We start from the raw sequence: 26,853 nt of genomic DNA on the forward strand, positions 1-26,853 counted from the left end.
TGCAGTTCACTGAACCAGCAGCAGCTGCCACCGAAAAACTCCGCTGTTGGCGCATGCGTGGTCACGATTCAGATTTTTCCGAGTCTTGGACTGCACGTTGTAGTTACGCAGCAGTAAGAAAAAAGGTCAGCAAATAAAATAAAGTTGTGAGCGACGTTATTCATTTTTATTACTTTATAAAATATACACAAATACTGTTGTAAATAAAGTGTTAAAGAACTGTACAAGATATCAGTACACAATACATAAAGTGAAATCTCCATCAACTCAACCTCTTTACTACCATTCCCAACCGAAACAGTTACAATGCCACTGGGTCATGGTGGCCCGTACAAAGGTAATTACACACAGTACACCGCTATTTACACATCCCTGCAATTGCATGTTATTTTTACCTTTTGAGTGACTTCAAGGTTGCTGGAGATTAAAATCCAAAAAAAGGTGACATCAAACTTAGCATATCATTGTGCGGAAGGAATATTAAAAGCCCTATGTATTATATGAGGTGGACAACCTTTAGACGTGTAAGAACAGAAGAACAAAAAGGGACAGGCAAAAAGTGAACCTTGAACACTACTTCTAAAATGCAGGAAGATGAAATGAAACAACAATTGCAGAACGAAGGACAGAAATTTAAGTCAGACAAATAAAATATAGTTTAACATAAATAGCAAAGAAGGGGGATAAAACAATATGCATACTAAGACAAAATGGAGTATTGTATCATTAGCAGGGATTCACTCTATCACTCTCGCTCTCACAAACACACACAATGGTTGACCCAGCTGGCAAAGCAACAGTAGCATATTCCACAATTTAGTCCTTTAAATACCTAAAATTCTGAACCCAGCCCCAATTTATGTCATGAGTATGCATTTTTCTACTTTACGCCTTAAAACAAAACTACATTTTGGCTTTACATCAAAATAAAAAAATATTTACAGTGAAGTAAACATTAAAAAAAAAGAAAAAAAAGAATTGGATGTCCCATCCCCGTAAGAGTCACCCCCAACACAGCCTGCCACTCCCCTCGGACCTCCACTTGCAAAAGGAATTTAAAAAAAAGAAAATTTAAAAAAAGGTAACATTTAGAGCTATCATAAAAATTGCAGCCACTATTCGTTAGCCAAAACGGGCAGCTGTGGTCTCTGGTCAAATACACGGAGAATTTCCTGAGGCGCTTCCCTCAAGACTTGGAGTGCGTCTTTGCAACATCTATGGTCATTCTTCACCTTACCCACTCACATTAAAACCAAAGAAAACACGCAAGTAAAAGCAGGCAAAGTAAGGGGGGGGGGGGGGTTTGAGGGACAGTAAATCATCACAAGGTGGATGAAGGGCAAGCAAGCACCAATTGCTACTTCACCAGAAATGTTACTCTACGACAGCTAAAACGTCACTTACTCATCCTTTTCACAGCTACCGTTCTTTTTGCCCACGACCCTCCCACCTGCCCCTCCCTATTTGTCCCATCTTTCAGCTGTTATTTCTCTCCAAAAAATAAAAGCAAAAAGGAAGGAAACTCATAACAAGCTCCAATTTAAGATATCCTCATGAAAGATAAGAAGGTGACAGACACTGAAAAGTTGTTTTTCACTGTGTTGAACTGAAAAAGACAAATCTTTACTAAGCCTATATCAATCACTAAAGTTGACCTTTTGACGAGAAACATGCGCACGTCCCGGATACCTTTTCGCTTCGTTGATGCCGACTGCTCTTCACATGTGTCTGACAGAAGGTACTGAGGGAAATGTTTTGAGGAGTGGCGCAGGTGTGAGCAACCGTGGAGTAAAAATGGTGTAGGACTGTCAGTCGTTTGCCTTTTGTATCGTGGTGGTCCACGGTCCAGCAAAAAAAAGGGTTCATGACAGAGTGCATGTTGGATACCGCCACGTACTCTCCTGGATCCTTTAAAAGATTCACTGTCCTTTGCCAAAGATCCATGTGTCCATTGGCACTCATCTTTTTCATAAGACAAGGTAAAAACAAAAAGGAAAAAATAATAAAATCGGCGCGATGAATATACCTTGCAGCCCTGCAACGACAAGAGGAGCGAGAAGTTATTAGAGAGGGCGATGTATTGGTACGTGCTGTATTTCTGCAGTCAGTACGGGAATGAATGAGTGAAATAAGACCTCACCTGTCAGTTTCATGTGCATGCAGAGCCAAAGAAGTCTACTTCCCCATGTGCTCAAACGGCACGCTGACCTGCAAGAACAGACAGAATGAAGACTCAGAGGAGGAATTAGCAGCAGTGGAACCAGGTCCATCTCCTAACCGAGGAAACAGCACACAGAACCATACATGCAGCTACAAATGGACAGTTCCCAGGACACATTTAGCCACGATGTGGACTGTCGGCAAACGACAACACTTGTTGCGACAACTTTGCGAATTGATTTCACATGACATCTTCAGTACATGACTATAAGTGCGACAGACTGTTTTAGAACAGTGTTATCAAAGTTAAAAGTCCTTGACCATAAAACTTGTGGAGTTGATTCTGGTTTCAAAAGTCATCCGCTGGAGCACAGAGTCAACGCAACAAATATGTGTTTGTTTAAAAATACTCAAGTAGTGCACCGTATGAAAGGTCAGCCATGCTACAAGTACTACATTTGTTAAGTGTGTTTTTTTTAAACCGTGTCAAAGAAGTGCTGACTCAGCTCCAGGGTACTTTGAGGCTTTAGTTTGCCGGTTTATTAATTAGGATTTTATTGCGCGAAGAGTTCCTATTATTTTATCCCCATCTTACTTGGTATAAATAAATTGCGGGTGGAAGAAGGGCTGGATGATCGTTCCGTTCACTATTATATTATATTGAAGTGTGTTACATTGCCGACCAAAAGGAGCAGACAGTGTGCTTTTCTCACCTGTGATGTGGAAATTCTGGATTGGTCATGACGGGCCGTGAGGTCGGAAGACGAGACGTTGGCAGGAGCCCCGCGGTGGAGCCGCATGCTGACCTTCCTCTCCCTCTCTGCGCGAGAAATCGCGCGAGGCGACGTGTTCCCTGAAAGGATGCATGAAATTGTGAACTGACCACATGTGATGCAGATATTCAAGAGGAAAACGATTGCGGCGTCAGCATGGCATTGTTCTGTTAAGACGGACAGCAGGAGTTTCAGACTAATCGAGGCAATTCAGCAGAAAACTCACCAGACTGCTGGACCCGTGAGGCGGGGTTGGAGATGGCCTGCTCTGGCCCGTTCCTGACTCTGTTGGCAGCTGCAGGGATGGGACCCGGGGGCAGGCCCCGCGATGCGGGCCCCCTCGGGGCTCCTCCGATCCGCTCATCCCTCTCATCTCCCGGCCTCCTCTCCCGATCCCCATCCTCAGCTGTTCGACTCGCACCCTGATAGAAGAGATCAGCCACGTTAAAACGTTTCCTTTATCAAAATGTAACTTTGAATCGGCAGAGTTATGTTGCAAGCTTTTTGGAAGTGAGGTTTTTGAGCACTGTGATGAAAGGGCTAAATGGCAACATCAATACTTCAGTGAGAAAAACGTTATGGGGAACTTACAAATTTGAGCATGTTCCAGTCAAAGACATAGTCATAGGAGAAACCCTGGCGGTGGAACAGATTCCTGAAGAGCTGTCGTAGGTAAGAGTAGTCCGGCTTGTCATCAAAACGGAGGGAACGGCAAAAATTCAGGTATGTGGAGAACTCGGCTGTAGGAGAATAAATAAGCAAAACAACGCGTAGAAACTTAGAATACACGCAACACTATAACGGCAAGGAAAAATGTGTCTGCTGCCCCAAATACAGAGGCACCACAGAAATCTCACTTACAAGGGTATCCTTTGCAAAGAACCTCGATGGGTGTGGACATTTTCTTCTCACTGATTCGTTCATACTTCTGCCTCTTGGTAGCGGCCTTGAGGCCCTGCCAGGGGAGGGAGCCCAGGTTGAAGTACATGAGGACGTAGCCGAGAGACTCCAGGTCGTCACGTCTGGACTGCTCTGTTAACAACAGCGGGAGAGTGCACGCAAGAGTGAGAAACAGAGGGAGGTCAGCTCAGTGCTACAACAAAGGATCATTTGCCAAGGTGCTATTTAAAGTTATTCAATAAACTGCTGTCTCGTCGATCAGCTGTGGCTTTGAGGAATTACAACAAGTCACAGTCACAGCTTATAGTGGCACTTCTGAGAGAGGAACTTGTGAAGCCTGTTATTCACACAACACTTGAAAGCAAACTAAATACATTCCTGAACACTGAAGCACTTACAGCCATTGATGAGTTGATTAAGTTCCACATTTCAATGCATACTTTTGAAAAGTCAACGTTATCAAAATACACAGATATGTTACTTGTTGGGGCTGCAGCTGTTCAGCTAGTAAACTATAACAAGTGTTTAGATGGTTGGACATATAATAAAAATGCTCTGCACTGCACTGAAATGACAACAGCTGTTTTCCATCCCAGACCGCATTTCCTTCTTTCGCTCTCACATGAGCCCCCTTCCTTCACATCCCCTGGATGATCTGATAGAGGGTGTATAAACTAAAAGACGGCACACAGAGGAGGCACGTCCACGGGGAGAAAGTGGAAGGACGAGAGGGAATGGGTATGTAGAGCTACCACTAAGAATTCCAGATGTAAAAAGTCAATGGGATTTGAGTGGAATGACCGATTCCAAAAACTACAGGGAGAATGTGGCACGTAGTCCAGTGCATTACACCTCCAGGCTAGTGATGCATGTCATGTAGAGGGCGATATCTCCAGTAAGCCAAAGTGATGATGAATTACATTTAACATGGTGTATGGAGGCAGCTGTCAAAGTAGAGCGAGGGTGTGACCCTGATTAAGCACGAGTGTTGTAAGCGGAACGCTCCTATCCATACAATGTGAATCATAAGGTAGTGAAGTAGCATCCTGTTTGTTCCATATGTTCTTCCCATTTTGACTGACATTGTATCTTGCTGCCTTTCTGTTTGCTTTAGTCGGGATTATCCATACTTTCAGAATGTAAACAAACAACAGCTCTAACAGGGCTTTCTAGAAACCGTCACCACATGAGTCTACAACAGAGCTGCCCGACATCACGCGTGTGGTGACTAACAGGGCCAGGCAGTCAAAAACAAACTGCAGCACCATTTCAATATGCTCCAAATGTATCTTACCAATTCCCAGATGTGTGTTGATGGAGGCGTAGCGCGCTGTGCCAGTCAGGTTCTTGTTCTCCCTGTAAGGGATGTGCTGGTGTGTGCGGGCATCGCGGTACTTTTTGGCCAGGCCAAAGTCAATGATGTACACCAGGTTACCCTTCTTGCCGAGCCCCATTAGGAAATTGTCCGGCTTGACGTCACGATGGATGAAATTCTTGGAGTGGATGTACTCGATGCGACTTATCTAAAAAAAAAAACGAGGCGAGACAAAGAGGTCAGGTTCTGCAGCACAAAACGGAAAACACTTTGGTTCACAGTAAAGGATGTATTGGGCAGCTTCACGGTGGCATGAATACACGGCAACAATGTCTAATGCTGTCAAACCAGCACTGTCCTTGTGTTTAAAAAAAAACAGTTGTAGGTGCACTCAACACATCAATACATTGAGCAAACTAAGGACATAAAAGGAGGTCAGCAGGATATATGAAGGCAGGACAAGGGCAGGTGATGACCCCAGGCTATAAGTGGAGAGTCAAACGCCCTTATGGAGGACTGACACAGCAACCTGGCTGCAGTTAGAACAAAAAGGTGAGAGGAGTTGCGTTTGAACAAGCCACGTATGAAATGAAACATATAGGTCAGCACAGTCTAAGAAGAGGAGGCCAGAATTATGGAGTACACTGGCTGCACAACAGTAGTGGAGACCAAACATCTACAATCTTCAAAGAAGCATTAGGAGAGAGCGAGAGAGAATAAATAAAATTAAAGTAGGGCATGCACATAACCTAATGGGATTATAAATAGTACGTCTCTGCGTTCTACTCGTAAACAGAAGTGTTTCACACAGTGGGACCGTCACTGAGGAGGGGGGGGGGGGGGGGGGGGTTGTGAAACTGTTCTAATTCTAATGCCCGTGAGTTAACATGAGGGGTTGTGTCATACCATCTGGTCTGCCAAAAGCAGGACAGTCTTTAGGCTGAACTTCCGGGAGCAGAAGTTGAACAGGTCCTCCAGACTGGGACCAAGCAGCTCCATAACCATCACGTTGTAGTCTCCCTCGGCACCACACCACTTTATCGATGGAATACCCACTAGAATACACACACACACACAGTCAGCACCTGTTTTACTGGCAGTCTGGCACACCTGCAGCTTATAGTATTTTACTCGCCATTATTTGGATCAAATACAGCATGGATTGAGATTACAATAATTTGAAAAGATGAAAAAAAATGACATTTGATAAGGAATGCTTGAAAACAATCTTGCCAAGCCTGTCAAAGCAGCATTGCCTCTTTACCTCCTCCTTGCATCATCTTGTAGAACTTGCTTTCAATGTGCAACTGTGGGTGTTTGGTCTTCACACATTCCAGCTTGATGGCTACCTCCTCACCGGTGGCAATGTTGGCACCTGAGGAGACACACAAAGGTCCAACTATCAGTGTTGTCACAATGTGGTGAGCTTGTTCTTGCACTAATATTATCGTTATTATCATAATGTGGACAGTTTGACACTTGAATTGAACTACAGCTGTAAGAGCCATTGCAATTGTGCCAGCACCAGGCAAATGATGGATGAATATGAAGGAAAATCATGTTTGGTGCCAAGATAAGTTAAGATGAATTAAAGTTACAGTATGAGAAGAGAGACTGTCCAGAAACGACTGTGGAAAGACCCTTAACAGGTAAGAGACACGTGAAAGGTTGGACATGGCATTCAAACACAAAAACAACTTACCAAGGTAAATGTCGCCAAAGGAGCCACTCCCTATCTTTCGTCCGAGCCGGTACTTGTTCCCCACTCTCAGCTCCATGTTTGCGAGTTGTCACTGTCACCAACAGACAAAGGGAGAGGATTAGAAGAAGGCTCAGGACACATGACACAGTGCTCGCTCATCTGCGAGCACTGTGATAGAGTGAAGATATCATCAAGAGTCAGTCAGCTGCTCACAGGATGAGCCGGCCAGACACACTGACCTCGTGTTTGTGTGAGAATGTAGCCTGGGCAGGGCTAGCTGATCAGCTAACAGCTGTCTGGCCTCCAGAAACCTCCACACACAACACGATTAGATTTATATGTCCGCTGGGAGGGGGAGGTGGTTGCAGTGAGATCAGCATAAAGCAGGGAAGGTAGGAGAAAGAAAGACAGCAGAACCGAGGGCTGAATAGAAATGCCGGTTGCAACTTGGAACAAATGCAACTGCTGCATGAGTGCTAAAACTTGGCACACATGAGGAAATGAAGTGCGTCTTCTGGGCTGACCTGCACGTGACGCTTGAGCAGGATCATCATTTATTTAGTACGCTCTCTACCACGCCACATTGTGCAGCCACTGCAAAAGCAAGACTAAGCTCTCCACTGTTCTGTACGAGCACTGCCAAGGGAGAGAAGGCACGAGTGGCCGCGGAGCGCTGGCTGGCTCTGTCTGTGTCAAGGCCCTCAGACAGCTCCGCGCGACCAACTTCAGACAGCAAAGTGCTGCGGAGAACGTATCGACGCAGAGCTTCTTTTATCAAAGAGATGTGCTTCCTCAACCACCAATTTGGGAACACGATGTAAACAAACTGAACCCTTTATGGCAACGGAGACCTCTCGTTCCAGATTCAGCACGGCTGCATCTTCAAATAACATAAACGTATAGCTAACTTTATATACATACATATATAAACATATATCGATATATTCCCAAGTCCTAAAATGGAAGATAACATTGTTACAGATTCCTGCCTCAATCCTCATCCCTGACAGAAACAGTCTCACACCAACTCAGAAATGGCGAAACAAAGCAGTCTCAGAAACCTCAGTTTTGTGGACGTGCCAAATCAAGCTAGCAGAGGAAGAGTCATCAATTCTGCAGGATCAGTCCATTGCATTCCGTCTGCTTTCATCCAGAGCCTCCTTTGTCCCAACATAAATTATCCCAGACGTTACTTTGCTTGATTGTAAGCACTGCAGACACCAGCTCTGTTCTAAAACTACTTCAAAACGATGACGATTGCTGACTTGGTAATTGTATCTTGGATCATCTGAGACTTGTTTGAAAGAGGATCAAACTGCATTGCACAGCCCTTGCAAGTAAAAAAAAAAAAAACATCAACTGAACCAACATATTGCAAGATGGCCTAGACCTGGTCAACTCTGGCTGATGAGAGGACAACCTGCCATCGTTGATGTGATGAGGAAGATAGATTTGGGTTAATAAAAAGGGTTGAGTTTCATGACACCAAGAGGGTGTCTCACGTGCTGTAGCCATGGACCCCGATTAAGGGCGCAACATTAATCACAGGGCTGCACAGTAAGTGCCAATTGATTAATTGCTTGGTACTGGAATGGTGACACACAATGTTAAACCGCACAGTGCCTCACAGCATATTAAAGATTGCGTACATGTGGTCGTCACTCGCTTACTCTAAAAACCTGAGCACGGGACAACTTGGTGTTGCAATGGCATGCTTAGTGAGAACTTAGAAGCGAGGTGGAGAAAATATTGGCCTGTGTGATGTGAAGCACGTTGCACCTGATAACGCACCGTGTTATTACGGTAGTAAGGGTCTACACAGGACAGTGGACTGTGGTTAAACCAGCTATCCGTATGAATCACCTGAATCCCAGGTGTGATGTAATTTAGCGGTTCTTTACGTGTAATCAGTCAGATCCACTTACGTAGAAAGTGCCATACACGAAAGCGACTAAAAAGAAAAAGAGTAAAGAAGTAGCAGAGACCCAACGCTTCACAGTCACGTGAAAAACAGAGCACTGCTACGGGCAGCTGTCACTCTACAATCAGCTGGTGTGTTACCAACTTGACACTGAATGCTTTAACAATAAACAAAGTTACAGTATAATACTTAATAACGGTAATGGAAGATGTCAGACAACGTTGCTCCTTCATGTCAGTTATGATCTGACGATACAACGCTAGAACTGATATCAGCGAACGTTAACATTTCATAAACATAAAGCTAATAACAGCTTTGACTTTTTAAAAACACTTTGGTATAATTTTCAGGCTCGGCGAGTTACGTTAGTAAACATACCAACCGAGGGTATTTAATGTTGCGTTTATCCGCTGTTAGCTGCTAAGAGGAAGCAAGTGGAAATACGTTAGCCGAACCGTGATACGTAACGTTACTGCACCATTATCATGTTTGACATTAAATGAAGCCGTATATGTGTATGGTAACGTTATATCATACTTCGCCACATTTGGATCACACTTACAACCGCACCCATTAATGTGCTGGACTAGCTTGTTTAGATAGCCATCCCTCCTACTCGCCCCCTCCCCCCTCCTTCGGTACGCCGTGAATACGAGACTCTAATTCAGCCGAATCAGGCCCCTTTTCCCCCTTGGTTTCTGTGGTTCCCCGGCCCACCACTCACCCGATACTGGGTTCGTCCGAGAGCTGGTTCAGTGGAGGTTCTGATCCGATGGTTGTCAGTCGGACAGGGGCCTGGGCTGAGGAGGATGGGCGCGGATTCTGGCGGCTCTCATACCCCCAGCTCTTAGCTCTGTCGTCGGTTGCACTCCCTGTTGATAGTCCCTGAGAAGCTCCAGCAGCACGGGCGGCCGTCCTCCACTCTGTCTCCCCCTCTCGTTACTTAACAACGCGCCCGTTCACCACGTCGGTGATGTCATTCACTGTCATTGAAGGAAAACGTCACATCTAACTGCTCCTTCCTCTATAAATGTTACCATTCACTAATTATCCCGTTTATTTATGTTACGTCATTTTCAGTCACAATGCAATTTGCAAAGTGAATCAGTTTGTACTGGTTGTCTTTATGCGAGCAGTGACACACATACACATCATGCTTTAATGCCAGTAAATAATAGTTTTTCCTGTAATCGAAGTTTATCAGCTGGTAAACACCAATCATACTTAATATGTCCTGGTGATTTCCATCACTCAAGGTGGAGGGCTGCACACACCGACATCTCCTGAGTGATATCATTTGTATTATATCACAATACAATATTGTACATCTGTATACATATATACAATATAAATATGAGAGGAATATATACAATATAAATATATTGTATATATAATATATCACAGAATTAATTTAAGGCAAATACATCTGGAAGTTTATTGTGTTCATGTTTATCTGCACATATGTGAGAACGGTAATGTTCAAAGTTTGCTTTATTGTCAATTCCACAATGTACTGAACATACAGGGGAGTTGAAAAGACGTTTCTCTCTAGTCCAACATAAACATACGAAGTGAATACAGTGCAATAGATTAAAAAACATTTAGACAATAAATATAATAAGAGAAAAAAAAACAAAAAAAAACTATCAATCTGTATTTAGCAGCAGTTGGACATGGGGAGTCTTAAAAGAGAGGAGGGAGAGATTTCAGAGAGTTCAGCTTCCTAACAGCCTGGTGGACGAAGCTGTTTGAGAGTCTGGTGGTGCGAGCACGGAGGCTCCGGTATCTTCTCCCAGAGGGCAGGAGGCTGAAGAGACTGAGGGGTGGCTGGAGTTGCGCACAATCATGGTCACTTTGCGGATGAGGCGAGTGTCATATATGTCCTGCAGGGAGGGGAGTGTGGCACCAATGATCCTTCCAGCTGTGTTCACTATGCGCTGCAGGGCTTTCCTGTTGTAGTCAGTGCAGCTTCCGCCCCACACAGTGATGCAGTTTGTCAGGATGCTCTCAATGGTGCCTCTGTAAAAGGTGCACATGATGTTGAGGAAATTCTTTCAACCCAGGCTTAAATCTGTGGGGGAAAAAAAACCAGTGGACTATAATAAAGTTTTTGTTGGCAACAGTATGTCCACTGAAGACACTGAAAACCCATAACTGCATGAGAAAAGGTAACTCATCTCATAAGTCATCAGTGGCTTACTGTAGGACGACGCAGGTGTTAAATAGGATTGGTTTGTGGCTGTAATGAGGCCAACAGATGGACACGCTGGCTTGTTTTTCTGTGGACCCGTCTTTCCCTTGATGTAAATTCTTTGTCATACTCATTATGCACAAAACATTTGTTTTTCACAGTGAATATTCTGTGCAGGACTTCATGTTCTCGTGTGCATTATAGCAGAGGTACCGATACGGAACGGACGTTTCTAACTAGGATTGGTTTAACAGACGGTAACACAAAAACATGTACTTTTAACCACTATCCAGAAACCTCTATTCATACACAAAAAATAATTATCACAAGGACATATTTAGAAGCCAATACTTTCATCTTTATTAATCTTGTTCTCATTTGTTTAAATAAATTTTTCCTTTGTAAAATCTCATAACGAAAACACTGAACAGGAGTGTTAAAGCCTGTCTTAATTTAAAACGAATACACAACAACAGAACATTAAAAACGTACGGTAACTCTTACTCTGCATCTGTAAACAACCCGTCCCACCCCTCCCTCCCACTCCACAGTTTGATAAGATTTGGCATGTCCATTTACTCAACGCATATGCCTTCAGCTCTTTGTGTCATTAAATGTTCTTTTTTATTATTGCAGGTCGGACAATAAAAAAGACAAGTATGCTAAAAAACAACAAAAAACAAACAACTTCAAATGAGAGAGAGAAAAAAAAGCATTAGTGCCAATATTTCTTAACACACAGTCAGCAGTATACCGAATGCACTCAAAAACATTTTTGTATAGACCTTCTGTAGAGTAAGCAGCCTTGCCCACATTATGACAGGCAGCAACATGCATACACACACATTCTCCTCACATTCACACACACACAAAAACTGTGGTGGTTTAATCCACTTACTTGGTCTCAATTATACTCGTGTCCATAGTGTGTATGACACTGCGCACAGCATCGACACATGGAGAAATGCAACATAGCCTCAAACTGCCAGCAATTTAACATTTATCACTGCAACAGTAACAAACATGTTCAAGAGAGAATAACAGAGAAAGAGTGCGTGAGATACAACAGTAGGAGGTCAGCATTTTGAAAACAGAATGACATTTTTCAATATTTTCACTGTTCAAAAAATTTAAACCATACATACAAACAAACAGGAAAAAAAACAAACTTAACATACACAGTAAGATACAGTTCTGTTTTCAATCAGAGCTGTTTGCATGTGTTTGGATTCGGTCTCCGTTTTTTTCTTTTTTGAAGGAGACGTGAATACAAACTGCACTTTAACCTCACATCATGTAGTAGTATTAAGTTCTCTTATACGATGAAGGTAATGCTGTTTACAGTGCCCATCTGTCTGAAGGCTTGTCTGTATTTGGTGTGTGCATGTGTATGTAAATCTGTTGAAAAGTCCCCTATTTACTAAGCACATTGCAATCCAGTCTTTGAGACCAACTGACTTTTCATTCTTTTTCAGGTTTCAAGTCTAAGCAGTTGAAATCTTCATCTGTGGAAAAAGGCTGTATACACATCTAACAGTCCCTGCATTTGTTTATATAATAGCTTAAGTCTGGCCACGAGAATGTGTGTAAGCATGTCTTACATTTCTGCTTGATGTGTGTGCACATTAATATGCATACCATGTATATGTATGCACATGTGTATATGTGTATTACATTAATATGCATACCATGTCAGTGTGTGTGTGTGTGTGTGCTATATTACGTACATATGTATCCCAGTGTATTTTGTATCAGTGTGTCCAAACCTCCACGTACAAATGGAGGGGGCTCATCAGATAGAATCAGCTCCTCCCCCCAGCAGGTCGCCAGGCAACAATGCGGCAGGGCTGTCCATTTGGTGCCTTTCCTCCATTTGCGGTGCTCCCCACAGGCTGCTGCTGCTGGGGTATCCCGCAGTCATGCCCCCCCAGAGCCCAGACCTCCCAGAGTCTAGTCCGCCGACACCCCCTCCCTCGCCGGCCCCGTTGGTGCTCCACTGGGAAAATATCCCCAGCCCCGGTCCTTGGGCTGAAGAGGCTTCTGAAGAACTGCCTGTACCATCGAGACTCTGCCAGGCAGAGCCTGAGGACCTCACACTACCTAGAGCCGCTGCTCCACTTTCCCCTCCTCCACCACCACCATTGCCGTTTCCACCTGAAGTTGTGCCCGCTGCTGCCCGCTCATTCCCAGGGGAGCCACCTCCACTGGTGGCCACAGCCGTGCCTGACCCAGAAGAACCCTGCGTCCCACCGGCTGCTGACCCTCCTGAGCTGGCGCCCTCTGCCCCTCCGGCCTGGGAATGTGCAAAATAGCGAGCAACTTCTTCTTCACTCACAAACTCCGCCAGGATTGTGGTGTTGCCCAGAACACACCTAAGAAGGGTTGACAAGACACGGTCGTTTAGATCAACAGAAGCATTTTCATGGTAAGTACGTGTGTATCAGTGAGGTTTACAGGTTAACCTACATGTGCAGTGCACCCTGGGCCTTGGCCGCTTCCTGTCGGCTGCTGTAGCGAATCAGAGCACTGCCCTGGGTTAGGCCAAGGTGGAAGGTCAGCAGGGGGCCATGCTGCATGCAGATAGTCCTCAGCGTGGAGCCATCAATCTACAGGGGAAAAAAACGTTAAGTGTAAAAGAGTGTGTGTGAGAGAGCTGTGACATACTCAATTATTAGGTAAGGTCAGGGAATCTAGGAGGTTATGCAACTTTGGTTGTGTATGAAGAGCCGTGTATTAATAATGTAGTGTGGCTTTATCAGTCTGTAATCCTGTCACACTGACAATGAGATACACAAGTTGTGCAAGCCTGTCCACATGAGCACCGAGTTAGTAAATGGATTATTGTAAAAAATAATAAACTATATTACTAAAACTTTGTCTAAACTTCTACGTTTTCCCAGAGCAGTGTCATGCAAAAGTGACGTTTGTGTAATCCCTAATTGATTAAAGGGCTCATCCAGCTTCACAATCCAATTACAGCTGGGTCACACATCATTACACCTAATTTGCATAAGACGGACTGAAGGGGAATTCAGATGAATGAGCACAGTGGTTTAATGTTGTTGAATTCAAACCCCCGAGCAATCTGTCTGCGCAGCTGATTTACTTTTTAAGCCATAAACAAATCTGCTGTGGTGAAGGATTGTGAGAATATTTGAATTCTATATTGCTTGAACAGCATTCCCATCTGATCTTTTCCTCGCCCTTCGGCACTATATTAGTTTACAGACCGCAGATTTACAGCTGGCAACATATAAAACATATTTCAACCTCTGTCACTCCTTACCTGAGGGGTCAGGTTGCTCAGCAGCAACCAGCAGCTGCTGCTTCTGGAGGCAACGCCATCGCTCCAAGCTGAGCCTAAGAAGAAAAAAGGAGAGAAGAGACAAAACAATTATCAAGGACGTCATAGCCGATGACAAACACAACGAATGCGCTGACGATTACCATATTTACAAAGACAAAACTTTTTTGCGAGGTTTCATAAAACTTTAGTAAGACCTGAGTCATCATATCACTGTCAAGAAGAGCTTCCTCTATACAGTATATAGGTCAGTCATAAGTTGACAAACGGTTAAGAAAAAAAAAATCTAAAATCTTTTCCCTGTGAACAGTACCTGGCCCAAATCTTGACTCTTGATTAATCCCGCCCCCACCCCAGCTCCGGGCCAACCGCGGGCCTCCACTACCCCAAGGGGAAGGCGAGGCCTGCTTCTGATTAGTTAGGCCAGGAGGGGGGCGTGGCAGCTGTGAGCTGTTGCGATTGGTCTTCCATAACTTGTTTTGTCCGATGGGCTCTGGGGGCCAGCTGGGCTTGTACTCCGAGTACTTTCCTGAAGAGGAAATGGGGAGGTGGGAGAAAGAGGGGGGGGGAAAGAGGAATGACTTTCGGTAAACAGAAATGGGAGAGTAGAGCACGCAGTACAGCAAACTCCTTTGACTTCTTTGTGGGATTGGCACAACTTGTACACCAGTAAAATATAGTGCAGACACAACTGAGCTGATAAGATCAGAAGGAGAGTTAAAAGGAAACAAAGTATCAAATAAAAAAATCTATCAAATCCAAACATATACCTGTGCTGTGTGCATTGCTGAGGGGGCTGTCTGAGGCACTGTAGGGCCAGGCACCAGGTGAAGGCAGCGAGGTGTTGAGGGAGGGGTTTGGCCCTAGAAAACATTACAACGTTATCTGAAAGAAACACATCCTGTGGTAAACAAGACAAGGCCACCAGAGTACAGCTGGACCGCAGATAGAGCCTGTGAGGAGAACTGTTAACCCTTCGCCCTGAGACTTAAGTCGATAAATGGCACTAGAGCACGCTTTCAAGTAAAACCAACAGATATGCTCACTTAAAAAAATTTGACACATTCAGTCAGATACCTATGTTGTCTCGCAGTAACTGGTGGTCAGAGTCGTTGAGGCTCTGGGGTCCTGGGGAGCCAAGAACACTACCAGGGGTCATGTATGGGTCAGACTCTGGGTCACCACTGCTCTGGATTCCCTTCCAGGGTACACCGGGCTGGAACTCTGTCATCGGAGAACAGAAAACTTACATAATCTATACTGATAGATTGAAATGATATGCTGTTTTGCTATTTTCTAAACCAAACACCACATTTTACTACAGTCTCCTCCTTCTCTAATCCTAATTCATGTTCACCTGGAGGCCAGCTGGATGTGGCAGGTTTGTTCCCCATTTTACTCCCAGGGGTCCGATGCCAGTTGTCTGCGGAACCTTGAGGGGGAATCCCCAAACCATCACTGCCCAGCATTTCATACTGGGAATAAGGGGATCCTCCCCTCCCCTTGATAGCACTGGGTAAAGGGCCTTGGGAAGAGCAGACAGGAGAGGGAAAAAAAAAAAAAGAAAAGTCAAACCTCAATATACCTCAAATCACTTTGAGTCGCAGTGATTCATTCAGATACACTGTGAGTGAAGGTGATTACAAATGCAGTTAAGACCAGATTGACAACCCGGGAGATGTGCTCTCCCCAAATGTGAACTTTGCCTTTGCAAAAATCCTGTTACCATCTGCTAACCTACCATTCTTGTGGAGGGCTGTGTCAGGGGGAGAAGGAGCTGAGGAGTGTCCCTCCATCATCCACTTGAAGCGGGATTGCTGTCCTCCCGTGTCCTTCATCCCTCCCATCATGGGACCGAGCTCCAGCCCCGACAGGTTACCACCAGGGGCAAGCCCTGGCAAGAGGAAAAAACATCACATTCAGCTAATGTTCAGTTCAATACAGCCCAAGTATCTCTATGACTGCACCAAGCCTAAGGTCCGTTAAAAAGGTTACAAAGGTAACAGGGATGGGCATTTCAAAGCATAAATATTATTCGATATTTGCAGGAAACTATTCCGACATTCTTCGAAGATCTACCACTACTACCCGGAGCCAGTAAAAACAAGGGAGAATATATTTTTTAAGACAATAAGACACTAATAAGTCACATAAACTACTCGATTTTTATAATAGAATGAAATCGTAACCCACCCACGTCTGAGCTAACACGAATCAGATGGATTAGTAGAGGTTCTTATTGGCTCACCTAGTCAAACAGACACTCCAGCGACAGGGTACTGATGCTATTTCCCTAAAGCACACTTGATCCTAAATCCCTGTTGATTTTCTGACTTCATGTACCCTGAGATAGGTTCTGCGATGCTACTTCGGCAGCCTAACTAACACCACTGAAAACATTAAAACTTCAAACCGTACACTGGTTTTATTTATACAGCTGACTGCATCCCCAGTGGAGCTTAACCCACAAACGATCCGCCTGTTGTACTCACCAGAGTACATCCCTTGCGTTTTGGCATGAATGTCTGATAAGGGCCCCCCCATTCCAGGATGTGTAAGGGAGTCTACCATGGGCTGTTTGGATAGGCCTCCCCCCAGGTGAGAGGGGGACAGTTTAGAGCTCCCTCCTCCTGTTGCTCCTCCACCCTGCTGATGCTGCCTCTGCTGCTGCAGAATAGCCATAATCCTCGCCAGCTGAGACGGACAAGATCCAAGAAAATAAATTAAGTACAGTTTTTGCAGCAGAGGTCCTGGTGATGGTATGTTATATAACATGATCACGCTCACCTGCTGTGGGTCTGGCTGTTGTCTTAGCGGCTGAGGCAACTTCCTCTGGTTCTGCAGGAGCTGTTGCTGCTGCTGCTGTTGTTGCTGCTGTTGTAGCAGGAGCTGACAAGCCTGTGGGTTGGTGGGCAGAAATGGGGGTAAACAAAGAATACATTGGCTCGTGCTCACATACAGACACTGTGGGTGAGTTTATTACAAGTCGCCATGTATTTTAAGATAGTCAATACAGATTAAAGAAAGTCCGACCGTTGTACCAAACAGACAACGCAGGGCTGCAAATAACGATTGTGTTCAATGTTTGATTAATGTGACGATTATTTTCATGATTTACCGATAAGTTCTTTCGTCTATAAAATGATGATCAGTGTTCCCCCAAAGCCCAAGATGTCCTAAAAATGTCACTCAAATATATTGAGTTTACTGATAAACAACCAGAAAATAATCACATTTAAAAGCTGGAATTAGAGAATTTAGTTTTTTGTTTCTGAAAAAATTACTCGCAGCGATTAATCGAAAAAAAGTTGGCGTTTGATTCAACGGTTGAAAACTAATGGTTCATCTTTGCAGCTCTACAAAAAGGAAATATCTAACTCAAAGTGATCAGTACATCAATCAGCTGATCTGACATTTAGTCACGTACCAGATGGAACTGCTGCATGTGCGGGTAAATGTTGCTGAGCATTGCGAGCTGCTGTGGGGAAATCTGATTAGGAGGGAACACTCCACCAACCCCTCCGACACTTCCAACGCCACCACTGACACCACTGACACCTCCAACCACTCCACCCACACTGCCACCAGGAGAGGGCATCTGCTTCAGCATAGGACCCGGCACCTGCGTGTCACAGGAATTTCTTTGTATATGGCTGTTGATACGGACACTTGATGGAGTAATATGAGAAACGGGGGGACAATCCATTCACCTGAGCTCCATTCACTCTCGAGTATGAATGACTATACCACTTTAAATTCCCAGTTAACAGGCTGTTGCACACCATAAAGTCTCTTTGACAGGTGCATAGGATAAAAACTATTGACCAGGAAGAAAGAATCCCCAATACTGTCCAGTCTTGGTGGAGATGAGGGCTCTGTACATTAGAAATGTTAATATACATTTCTCTTGTTTTAAAATATATATATATATATATATATATATATATATATATATATATATATATATATATATATATATATATATATATATATATATATATTTGTTTCTCATTGATTTAAATGTTGTTGTTAGTATTGTCACTATAAGGCAATTTAAAAATGTCCTTTTTCTACTTTTTGAATACTATATGCTACATTGTGAAACATGGGTCGGATTTCTTAGCTAACGTCCCTATATGGCCTTATTGTGATATGAACCTACTTTTTTATAATATTGGAAAATTGACTATGCATGTTTACCATTGGAAAAGCTCAGCCTTGTGTTTGTTTTTATAGCTCGAGAGCGTACGGTGTTGCTGATATCTGATTGCTCCGATTTGCAGTTTTTTCTCCGGTGAGAGCCTTTAGCCTCAGTATGTCTGATATAAATTCACCCGAATGAAAGTCTGAGGAACGAAACCCAGTGATTCTTAGCTTTTGCAAACATAAAAGCTTTCTCCCCTCAATGAAACCAGGGGGTGATTCCTGTATTCTCAAAAAATGTCGGGGAAAAAAAAAACTAAAACTAAATTTTGGGCGTCAAGTTGCAACAAGTGTGGGCCTGCATTACTGTCCAAGGCCACAACAATTAGACAACTAATGTGAGTGATTTTCTGTTTGTTTATCAGACATTTTGTAAAATTGCCAGACAGCATAGGCAAGTTGGAAAAGAATAAACTGTTAATATACAGTAAACATGGAATGAATATGATGAAGTAGGTTACTTCCTAATGGGGTTAATGGTCTCTTAAAAGTTGACTAACAGCTAAATGTTATTTATAGCCAGAACACAAGGTGATCAGGCAGCATTATGGGCAATATTCAAGAAGCAGTTACAATTATACACAACCAACCAAGATTATTCTTTGTGTGACGCAAACATTGGCAGGACTCAGGAGACCCTCATTCTCCCCTAAATACAACATTAATCATAACTAAAACATCACAGACCAAAGACGGCGTACCTGAGCAGACAGGAACTGATGAGGCACTTGAGCACGTAAACCCTGGGAGGGATTCATTGGATGCATGCCAGGCTGGTGCATCCCTCGAGGCTGAGGCATCCCTCCGCCACTGCCAACAAACACCCCATGGCCACCCATCTGGAGTACAATGCAAACAACCATACCGATGCATTTGTAATGCAACAAGTGATACGTTTTCTCATATACTGCTTTCTTCACTCGGGTCCTCAAGTTGGCACAACTCGGCCATAAAGCAGATCTTGTTGATATAAAAAGGTGAAATAATACAAAACGGTAGCTAACTTTGAAAGTAGAAGTTCTGTAAAACACTAGTTGGCACAATAGTCTCGTACCTTTTCACCGTAGGGCCCCATTTCAACGGGGCCCATGTCTTTGGAACTAGGCATGCGGTAACCTCCTCCACCCCTTCCTCCCCTCCGCATCTCTCCGTTATAGTCAGTTATTCCTCTCTTGTCTCCTTCCATCTTTTTGTCAAGACTTGGGTCATCACCCTAAAAAAACAAAAAAAACAAAGTCATGACCAGACTCGTTCATAGTGCCCACGTCAAACATCAATAACACATAACATTTGCCGTTTCCAGTCATTTTTTTTAGTGAATTAACATCTTACCAAAAGACCCATGTTTGAAAACTGTCGCGACACTGGATTCATCCAGCTGTCCCCTCCTCCACTCTTTAGGAAAGAAATCCAAACATTACCCTCAAGCAAAAAACAATTTGAAAAAGTGCACATGACAATATCGAGGAAAGTTCCGAAACAAAATGAGGTCTTTGTGTTGATGCAACGAACCCAAAGTGGCCACGCAAACGCTAGTGTGTCCTTGAACCTCTTATTTTCCCTACCTTGATGTTGCCTCTCTTTCCTCCGTGAGTCTGACCCCAGCCTCCCGAGTTGAAGGAGGAGCTGTTTCCCTGCGACACAGAGTTGTTCCAGACCCCTCCGCTGCCATCATCTTCCTCGTCCCAGCTGGGGTGACGGGAGGCTGCGACAGAGGCCTCTCCCTTCCCACCCCAGCTCTCCATTGATTTGTTGCCTGCTGGAAAATCAAAAACAGACGGTTATGAAGTAGTCATGTCATTTCTCTAGATGTCCTCTGTTTTTAACTTGTGCTTTGAAAATGCTGAACACTTTTAAATTGAGAGATGTGTAAGGTTGCTTGATTTGAGCACCATGTCTAAAAAAAGACAATGAGCATAAATAACTCTGAACTCATATCGCAATACTTTGAATAACAGTTTGTTTCTCTTCTTACCAGATTTGCCAGAGTTGGGTGAAGGGTTCCCCCAGCCAGAAGCTTTGCCGGGCTCCTCTTGATCCCCCCAACCTGTTGAGGCCTCGGATGACTGGCCCCAAGTAGCCGTACCATTATCCACAGATTGCGCACCTCTTTCCCACATGCCTGGACATGGAGATTGATGGCAGAATAAAGAAAATGTGCAATACTTGACATGAACACTGCAAATGCTGATCTAGTTTGGTTGTGGTTTGCCAAATGCACACTTCTTTGTAATGGTACAACTTCTACTTACCCACTGTAGCACTGCCAGGGTTTGTGTCCCTGCTGTGCTGCATGCCCTGCTGCCTTCTCGGTGGTGGTTGCTGGATGGATGGTGGTGGTGCTGCTGGTGGGGGCTGCTGACCGTGGCTTTGGCCAGGCGTAGCACTCTTTTTGTCCCACAAATTCACATTCTTGCTTTTGAAGCGGGTCGGGTCTCCCCAGGCTGAAGTGCCATCGTCGATTTCCATTTTGCGACTGATGGACTGAGGAGAGGGTTCTTCCCAGCCACTGGGCTCCAGGGAGTCGCCTCCGCCCCCAGAGATTTGGGGGATTGGGCCGGAGCTCCAGCCCGGGCTTTGGTTCTGATTCTTGGATGGTGGACCTCCACCTCCGACATTAGACCGGCTGTTCCACCCTCCTTGAATAGGACCTCCTTGTGGCTGCTGGCCCTGCGATTGGTGCTGCTGTTGATTTGGGGCTTTCATTGGTGCCACTTGGCTGTTTGGTATCGGTGCTGCTGCTGCTGTGTGGGGCTTTGAACTCCCCCAGTCCTGGTGGGGTTTGCCTCCACCCACATCTCCCCAACCTCCTCGCTGAGCTCCCCCTTCCTCCAAATGACCCCAGGAAGATCCCTTCTCATCAGAGTTGCTTCCACCTCTGCTTCGCCCATCTCCACACCCACCTCCAGGTATAGAGTCCCTCTGTCCCCTGTCTCCTCCCCAACCACCTGCCTCTCCTCTCCCAGTCCCCTTCCATCCCCCTGTCCCTTTATCTTCTGGACCATCTGCCCACCCACTACCCTGTTCTCCAAATTCTCTCCAGTTTCCTCCTCCGTTGTTTCCTCCTCCTCCTCCTCCTCTTCCTCTTTGATCACCCCATTTCTTTTCTTCAGTTCCCCATCCTTTGCCCTGGTTTTCGGGTGGGAGATCACCCCAGCCTCCAGCTGCCTTGCCCTGGTTGCCCTCTATATCTTCTTCTGGCTTTCCTGGCTTCCTTATAGTGCTACCGTGCACGTGAGGACCACAGGTGGACTGTGTAGTACCACCATCCCAGCCATCCCTCGCTGTAACAGGGCCAGAGTTCAGGTTGGTGGTGTGACTGCCAACAGATGGATCATTAGTTATTGAACTGGTGTTAGATGGGTACCCAGGGCCGCGACTAGTGGTAGTGTTCATGGTTGCTGATGAGAATGCAGAGGAAGATGAAGTGCTTCTGTCATTTCGGTTTCTTACTCCTGTTGTGGTAGCCAGGTCCCAGGCCACATTCTGTCGAATCTGGGTCTGCCCCCAGCCCGTGTTAGAGAGAACCCGGGGGTCTAGGTCAGATCGATTGAGCATGCCGAGTAAGGCCACCTCAGCATTGGAGGTCTGGTCGGGACTTTTGTTTACAGACGAGGCGCTCTCCTGCTTATATCCATTATCACTCCCTCCTCCACCACTTCCAGCTATGGACCCTCCTCCGCTAGAGGACGAAGGTGCGCCACCTGCAGTGCCTCCACCCTGCCCTCCTCCTCCTCCTCCCCACTCCCCAACTGTCCCGTCCCCACCTTCCATCCCTTTCTGATTGTCCCAAGCTTTTGTCATAGTGTCAAACTTTGGTGAGGCAGAGTCCTGCAAAACGCTGCCGCCCATACCTCCACTGCCTCCACTACTGCTGCTGTTGCTGCTGCTCCCATCTCCTCTTCCACTTCCTATTGCTAAGTTACTCGAACTTACAGCTCCCGCTGTGCCGCCCCACTCTGCTTCTGTACTGCCTCCTTCCCACGCTCCCTGAGATACCACTGGGGTATTTGAGCTACCATCATTTCCCCTACCCCACCCTGCCTTGTCACCCTGGCCTCCAAAGCCCCACATGCTCCCTTCCTGCCCCTGAGCTCCAGTCCCTCCTCCACCCCACCCATCTGCCTGTGAGGCACCCGTGCACAGGTCAGAGGACACTGGAGGCATGGATCTCCAAGAAGAGGAGGCAGCAGAGGAGGAAGACGAAGAGCCAGAATGACTGCCACTGCCTTCTCCATCAACACTGGCCGGCCGACAGCCCCCCTCATCGCCACCACCTTCTTGATTTGGTCCTGCTCCCCCGCCTGAACCCAACTCTGGTCCTAGGTTTCCAAAGTGCTGCTGCTGCTGTTCTCCACGCCGTGCTCCCACAGCCGCCTCAGTGTGCTGCTGATGGAGACCAGTTTGATTCACAGATGAAAGAGAGTGAGTGGTGATGAGCGTAGTGCTGGCAGAGAACGAGGAAGCTGAAGTAATGGACGAGTGTAGTGGAAGGCCGTCGCTAGCCGGAGATGATGTCCCACCCTGCACCAGGGCAGGCCAGGCGGAGGGGTTCACGTTGGGGTTGAAATTGGCACCAGGGACACTGCTGCTGCTGCTGCTGATGCCACCCACAGGGCTCTCCTGAGGCCCAGGAAGAAGACGGGAGACTTTGGAATTGTAAAATGCTGCTGATCCCAGCCCTGCCTCCACCTGAGAGGGGGTGGAAGAGCCCCACACACCACCACTCGACTGAACACATTCATTAAGGGAGGAAGAGGAGGAAAGAGGAGAAGAACGAGGCGAGGAAGGATTGTCCATGTTCCCTGCTCCTCCTTCTCCTCCTCCTGCTGCTGCTGCTGCTGCTGCTCCTCCCTTCTGCTGGATGTTTCTCTCACCCCATGAGGCACTACTGTAGTTGTTGTTACCAGGGCAGTCTTGCTCCTGCACCCCTCCTCCAGCCCGGTCAGAACTCAATTTGGCCCCTCCGACGATGCTAGGCCAATCTCCCAGGTCCGTCCCATCAACAATCACCTTCCCGCAGCCCTGAGAAGAGGACTGGCTGCCAGAGCCTGCCCCCCATGTGGAATTTGCATAAGTTGAAGTAGTAGTAGAAGAAGACGACAGAGCAGCAACACATAATGACGACGAGGAGGAGTTGGGCGGTGAGGCGGACGATGAACCAAGGTTGGAATCTATATGGACAAAAATTAGGGAAGTCATTGACAATACTAACTAATGACACAGTCGCGTTTCTAAACATACATGGTTTTAAGGTACATTTATTGTCATTGTACAACAGGGTTGCGTGACAAAATGCAGTTTGTAGCAGTTTGTAGCTGCGGCATTCAGTGAACTACGTATCAAAGTTGATCATCTGTTTTTGTTACAAGACATTAACCCACCTGTGCCTCCAGCTGTGTTTGCATTGGGGTCATCTGCTGCTTGTGAGGAAAGCGATGGGGCGGCTTCCCAGCCACTGCCTCCACCAACCCCTCCTGCACCCCCTTCCCCTCCGCCTCCCCCCAGCAGCATGGAGGACAGCGGCGGCTGGCCCCTCTTCAGTAGCACTTTTTGATCCTGCTGGCAGCGAAATCTTGGTGGAACCTCTCTGGACATGTATCGCTGCTGCTGGGAGCTCTGGCTTCCAGAGGGGGAGGAGGAGGGCTGTCCGTTGGCCACAGCAGTCCGCTGCTTTGCATTGTTCCCGCCACCAGGAGGAACTTGTGCAGAAACCCCGGCTGCAGCAGGACTGGGGGATGAGGGGGCAACAGGGCCAGGGCTGGGGGACACTGAGCCTGGGGTGGCGAGCGGCTGGGAACAGGAGGGCTTGGCTGATTCTGGCACTAAAAACACATTTAAAGAAAAGGTGTGAACCACTGGTAGACTTAAGTACGGTGAGAAGAGAAAGACAGTTTGGGTATGTTTCTGAGCCACAGCTACGTTAAGCTTCTCTATAGCTTTAAAAAGTTTAAGAAAATACATCTAAAGTGTGAGCATAATTGTGAATAACCCATGGTCATCACAATACATTAAAGTTGTCATTCGAACAAGGTACTGCTGATTAAAGCATATTTAACAACAAGGCATAGAAATCATGCCACTGACGTGATAATATGGAATAGTGAGTGATGAAAGGAAGACACGTCCGACGATGAAGGGGAAAAAAAAAACAAAAAAAAACATACCTTTGATTTTCTGTTCTGGCACCTAAAACAGAAAGAATAAGTGTGTCAGATATAACGTAGAAGAGAACATACTGGCCTTTAGTCTCGCTACTGCGACTGAGAAAATTGACTAGCAAGGCACTATTTAGCAAACATTAAGAATATGGCATTGACTATTAATTTTACAATTTCCAAACATGACAAAATCTAAGCTACCTAATAAAATATTACAATTCAACCAGAACAATTCTGGTAATGATAAGAAAGCACGAATTCCCCCAGGTTATCTGCAAAGCACAGAGGCAAAGTCAGCTGTGGATTATTTTGGTGAACATGTTTACCTTCTGAGAAGTTTCCCTTTTCTTTTTATCTTCTTTCTTCTTTTTCTTGTCTTCCATGAACTACTGCTCCCTTTCCTGATTCTCCTGTCTGTGAAGAGAAATGTACACATTCAATTATTCATGTGACATCTCAAGGCACACTGAAAGTAATTTAATCCCCACTAAAGCACACCTTTTCACACACAGACTTTGACTGAAAATGGATAATGCATACTACACCAGATCACTGCCGAGTATTCTACGACACAGTCAAAGCAGTAAGGACGGTAAAGTTAACCAGGGGTGGACAGCTTGACAACAGCCCTGGGAAGCCTAGCTTCTCATTGCATAATTCATTAACCAGCAAACCATTGCAATTCACACTAACAGACAACACCTGCAGCAACCAAACAAACTCTCAAACACCTCTATAAAAGTCAAGTTCTTCTACATCACTGTAGAGACTGTAATGGCAGCATGATCCACAGGACACTAGCGTTAATACGAGTAAAGTTACGTGACTTGATCTGTCCAGTGTTATGAAGACACGCTCTCCCTGACTTCACACTTGCTTCCCACCCTACCAAAAGTAAACATCAGTATTATGAAAATATACAACTCATCCCCAAGTCACGTGAGCCTTATTTTGTGGAAAAACAAAACATACCACGGAAGGCTGAACAAAAACAACCCGATTTTATCTGGAAATGTAAAGGCATCTCAGATACCAGAGAGCTGTAAATACGACTGGGCCCAGTGTTTCGGTTAGCTATGCTGCACATAATTAGCATCATCTCACACTGCGCTAATGGAAGCTAACTGCACAACGAATGGATTTAACCCTTCACTGTATCCTTTATAATTTAATCAGCTGGCGTGTCCATTAATAATCAGTCTATGTAACGTAAGGGAACCCCGGCAATTGTTAGAAGCAGAAACAGTCGTGGAAATAACAGGCCAGCAAGGAATGGTTGTGCAGCTACTAGAGACCACAAGAAGAGCTTCACTCGACCGAGCTAATGCTAGTGGACTCTAAAGCAGCTGGTGAGCACCGTGTCGTGACCTGAAGAGCAGGGGACTGACTGTCCCAGAGCCTCTGTCGTATCCGCGCGACGAAACTAACCTCTAACGTTACGCAGTTGACTGCCGACAACAGGCACGTCACATTAGCTAACGGTAGTCTCCTTTATTGTCAAAAACAGTGCATTTCATTTGCAAAACTTTACGGTTATAATTCGTAACTTCACAATGGGAACGCAACACTTCTGACAAGTCGTTGGTCGGACTGCTAGCTAGCTGGTTCATCAGCAGTAACGGTCGACAGGGCCAAATTAAAACGACGAACTTCGGTGACGTTTCTTCAGCATAGCGCGTAACAAGCGAAGCTCTTCTAAAATAGTTGTAGGCGGTGTAGAGGAGGAAATTACTAGCGTTATTAACGAGCACATACATTATGGAAGCTACCAAAGCCCATGCCGTTGAATACTCACCTCGGGAATCACATAGGACATAAAGTGCTTCTGTGCAAAAATTCTTCCAGACCTACCGCTAGCAGGCTAGCAAGGTGGCTAGCCTAGCGAGCTAGTTCTTCGAGGCTTTCAAGGCTAAATTGAATAAGAAATGACATCACCGAAAGGCGAAATGTTAATCGTAGAAAAAACAGAGGAAAGGCGATTATCCTTTTCGAGCGACTATAGTTTCTCAAGGTGTAAACAAACCACGCACAACCCCTTGATGACTGTCAGACGCTGTACGATCGGTTAGTTTACTATCGGCCATTTTGCTTCTGTGTGGAGGTTTAGCCAGCATATGATATCACCAGGCTGGTTGTTGATCAGAGAAGGGAGGAGGAGCGGGGCGAGTACCGACACCGCCCACCAGGGGGCGTCTTATCACTGGAAACATGACGTCATACACG

General features: G+C 45.5%; 2 protein-coding genes across 4 annotated transcripts; both read right to left on the bottom strand.

The window, feature by feature from the left end:
* Positions 1-157: 157 nt before the first annotated feature.
* Positions 158-9,668, bottom strand: LOC306786764 (casein kinase I). Its single transcript, XM_079281612.1, has 11 exons — positions 9,496-9,668; positions 6,851-6,941; positions 6,413-6,523; positions 6,055-6,203; positions 5,128-5,356; positions 3,795-3,965; positions 3,525-3,673; positions 3,160-3,355; positions 2,874-3,013; positions 2,141-2,208; positions 158-2,035 (listed from the first exon to the last, which is right to left on the bottom strand). The coding sequence occupies exons 2-10, from the start codon at positions 6,924-6,926 to the stop codon at positions 2,176-2,178; spliced, it is 1,254 nt and encodes a 417-aa protein (XP_079137738.1). The 5' UTR covers positions 6,927-6,941; positions 9,496-9,668; the 3' UTR covers positions 158-2,035; positions 2,141-2,175.
* A 1,843-nt stretch (positions 9,669-11,511) lies between these two features.
* Positions 11,512-26,693, bottom strand: LOC306786756 (trinucleotide repeat-containing gene 6B protein-like). Of its 3 annotated transcripts, XM_079281602.1 has the most exons (22): positions 26,426-26,693; positions 24,957-25,044; positions 24,637-24,658; positions 23,854-24,294; positions 20,722-23,643; positions 20,445-20,591; positions 20,035-20,228; positions 19,802-19,864; positions 19,524-19,682; positions 19,171-19,308; positions 17,694-17,888; positions 17,054-17,164; positions 16,759-16,960; positions 16,008-16,160; positions 15,624-15,791; positions 15,344-15,490; positions 15,037-15,129; positions 14,580-14,795; positions 14,249-14,322; positions 13,429-13,568; positions 12,903-13,334; positions 11,512-12,771 (listed from the first exon to the last, which is right to left on the bottom strand). In XM_079281602.1, the coding sequence occupies exons 2-22, from the start codon at positions 25,011-25,013 to the stop codon at positions 12,765-12,767; spliced, it is 6,081 nt and encodes a 2,026-aa protein (XP_079137728.1). In that variant the 5' UTR covers positions 25,014-25,044; positions 26,426-26,693; the 3' UTR covers positions 11,512-12,764. The 3 variants fall into 3 exon arrangements, with proteins under 3 accessions (XP_079137728.1, XP_079137727.1, XP_079137729.1); XM_079281601.1 differs by having other exon boundaries at positions 11,512-13,334; XM_079281603.1 differs by lacking the exon at positions 17,694-17,888 and having other exon boundaries at positions 11,512-13,334.
* Between the last annotated feature and the right edge of the window lie 160 nt (positions 26,694-26,853).

This window comes from Melanostigma gelatinosum (genome assembly GCF_949748355.1).
Source record: "Melanostigma gelatinosum genome assembly, chromosome: 13".
NCBI classification, from domain to species: domain Eukaryota; kingdom Metazoa; phylum Chordata; class Actinopteri; order Perciformes; family Zoarcidae; genus Melanostigma; species Melanostigma gelatinosum.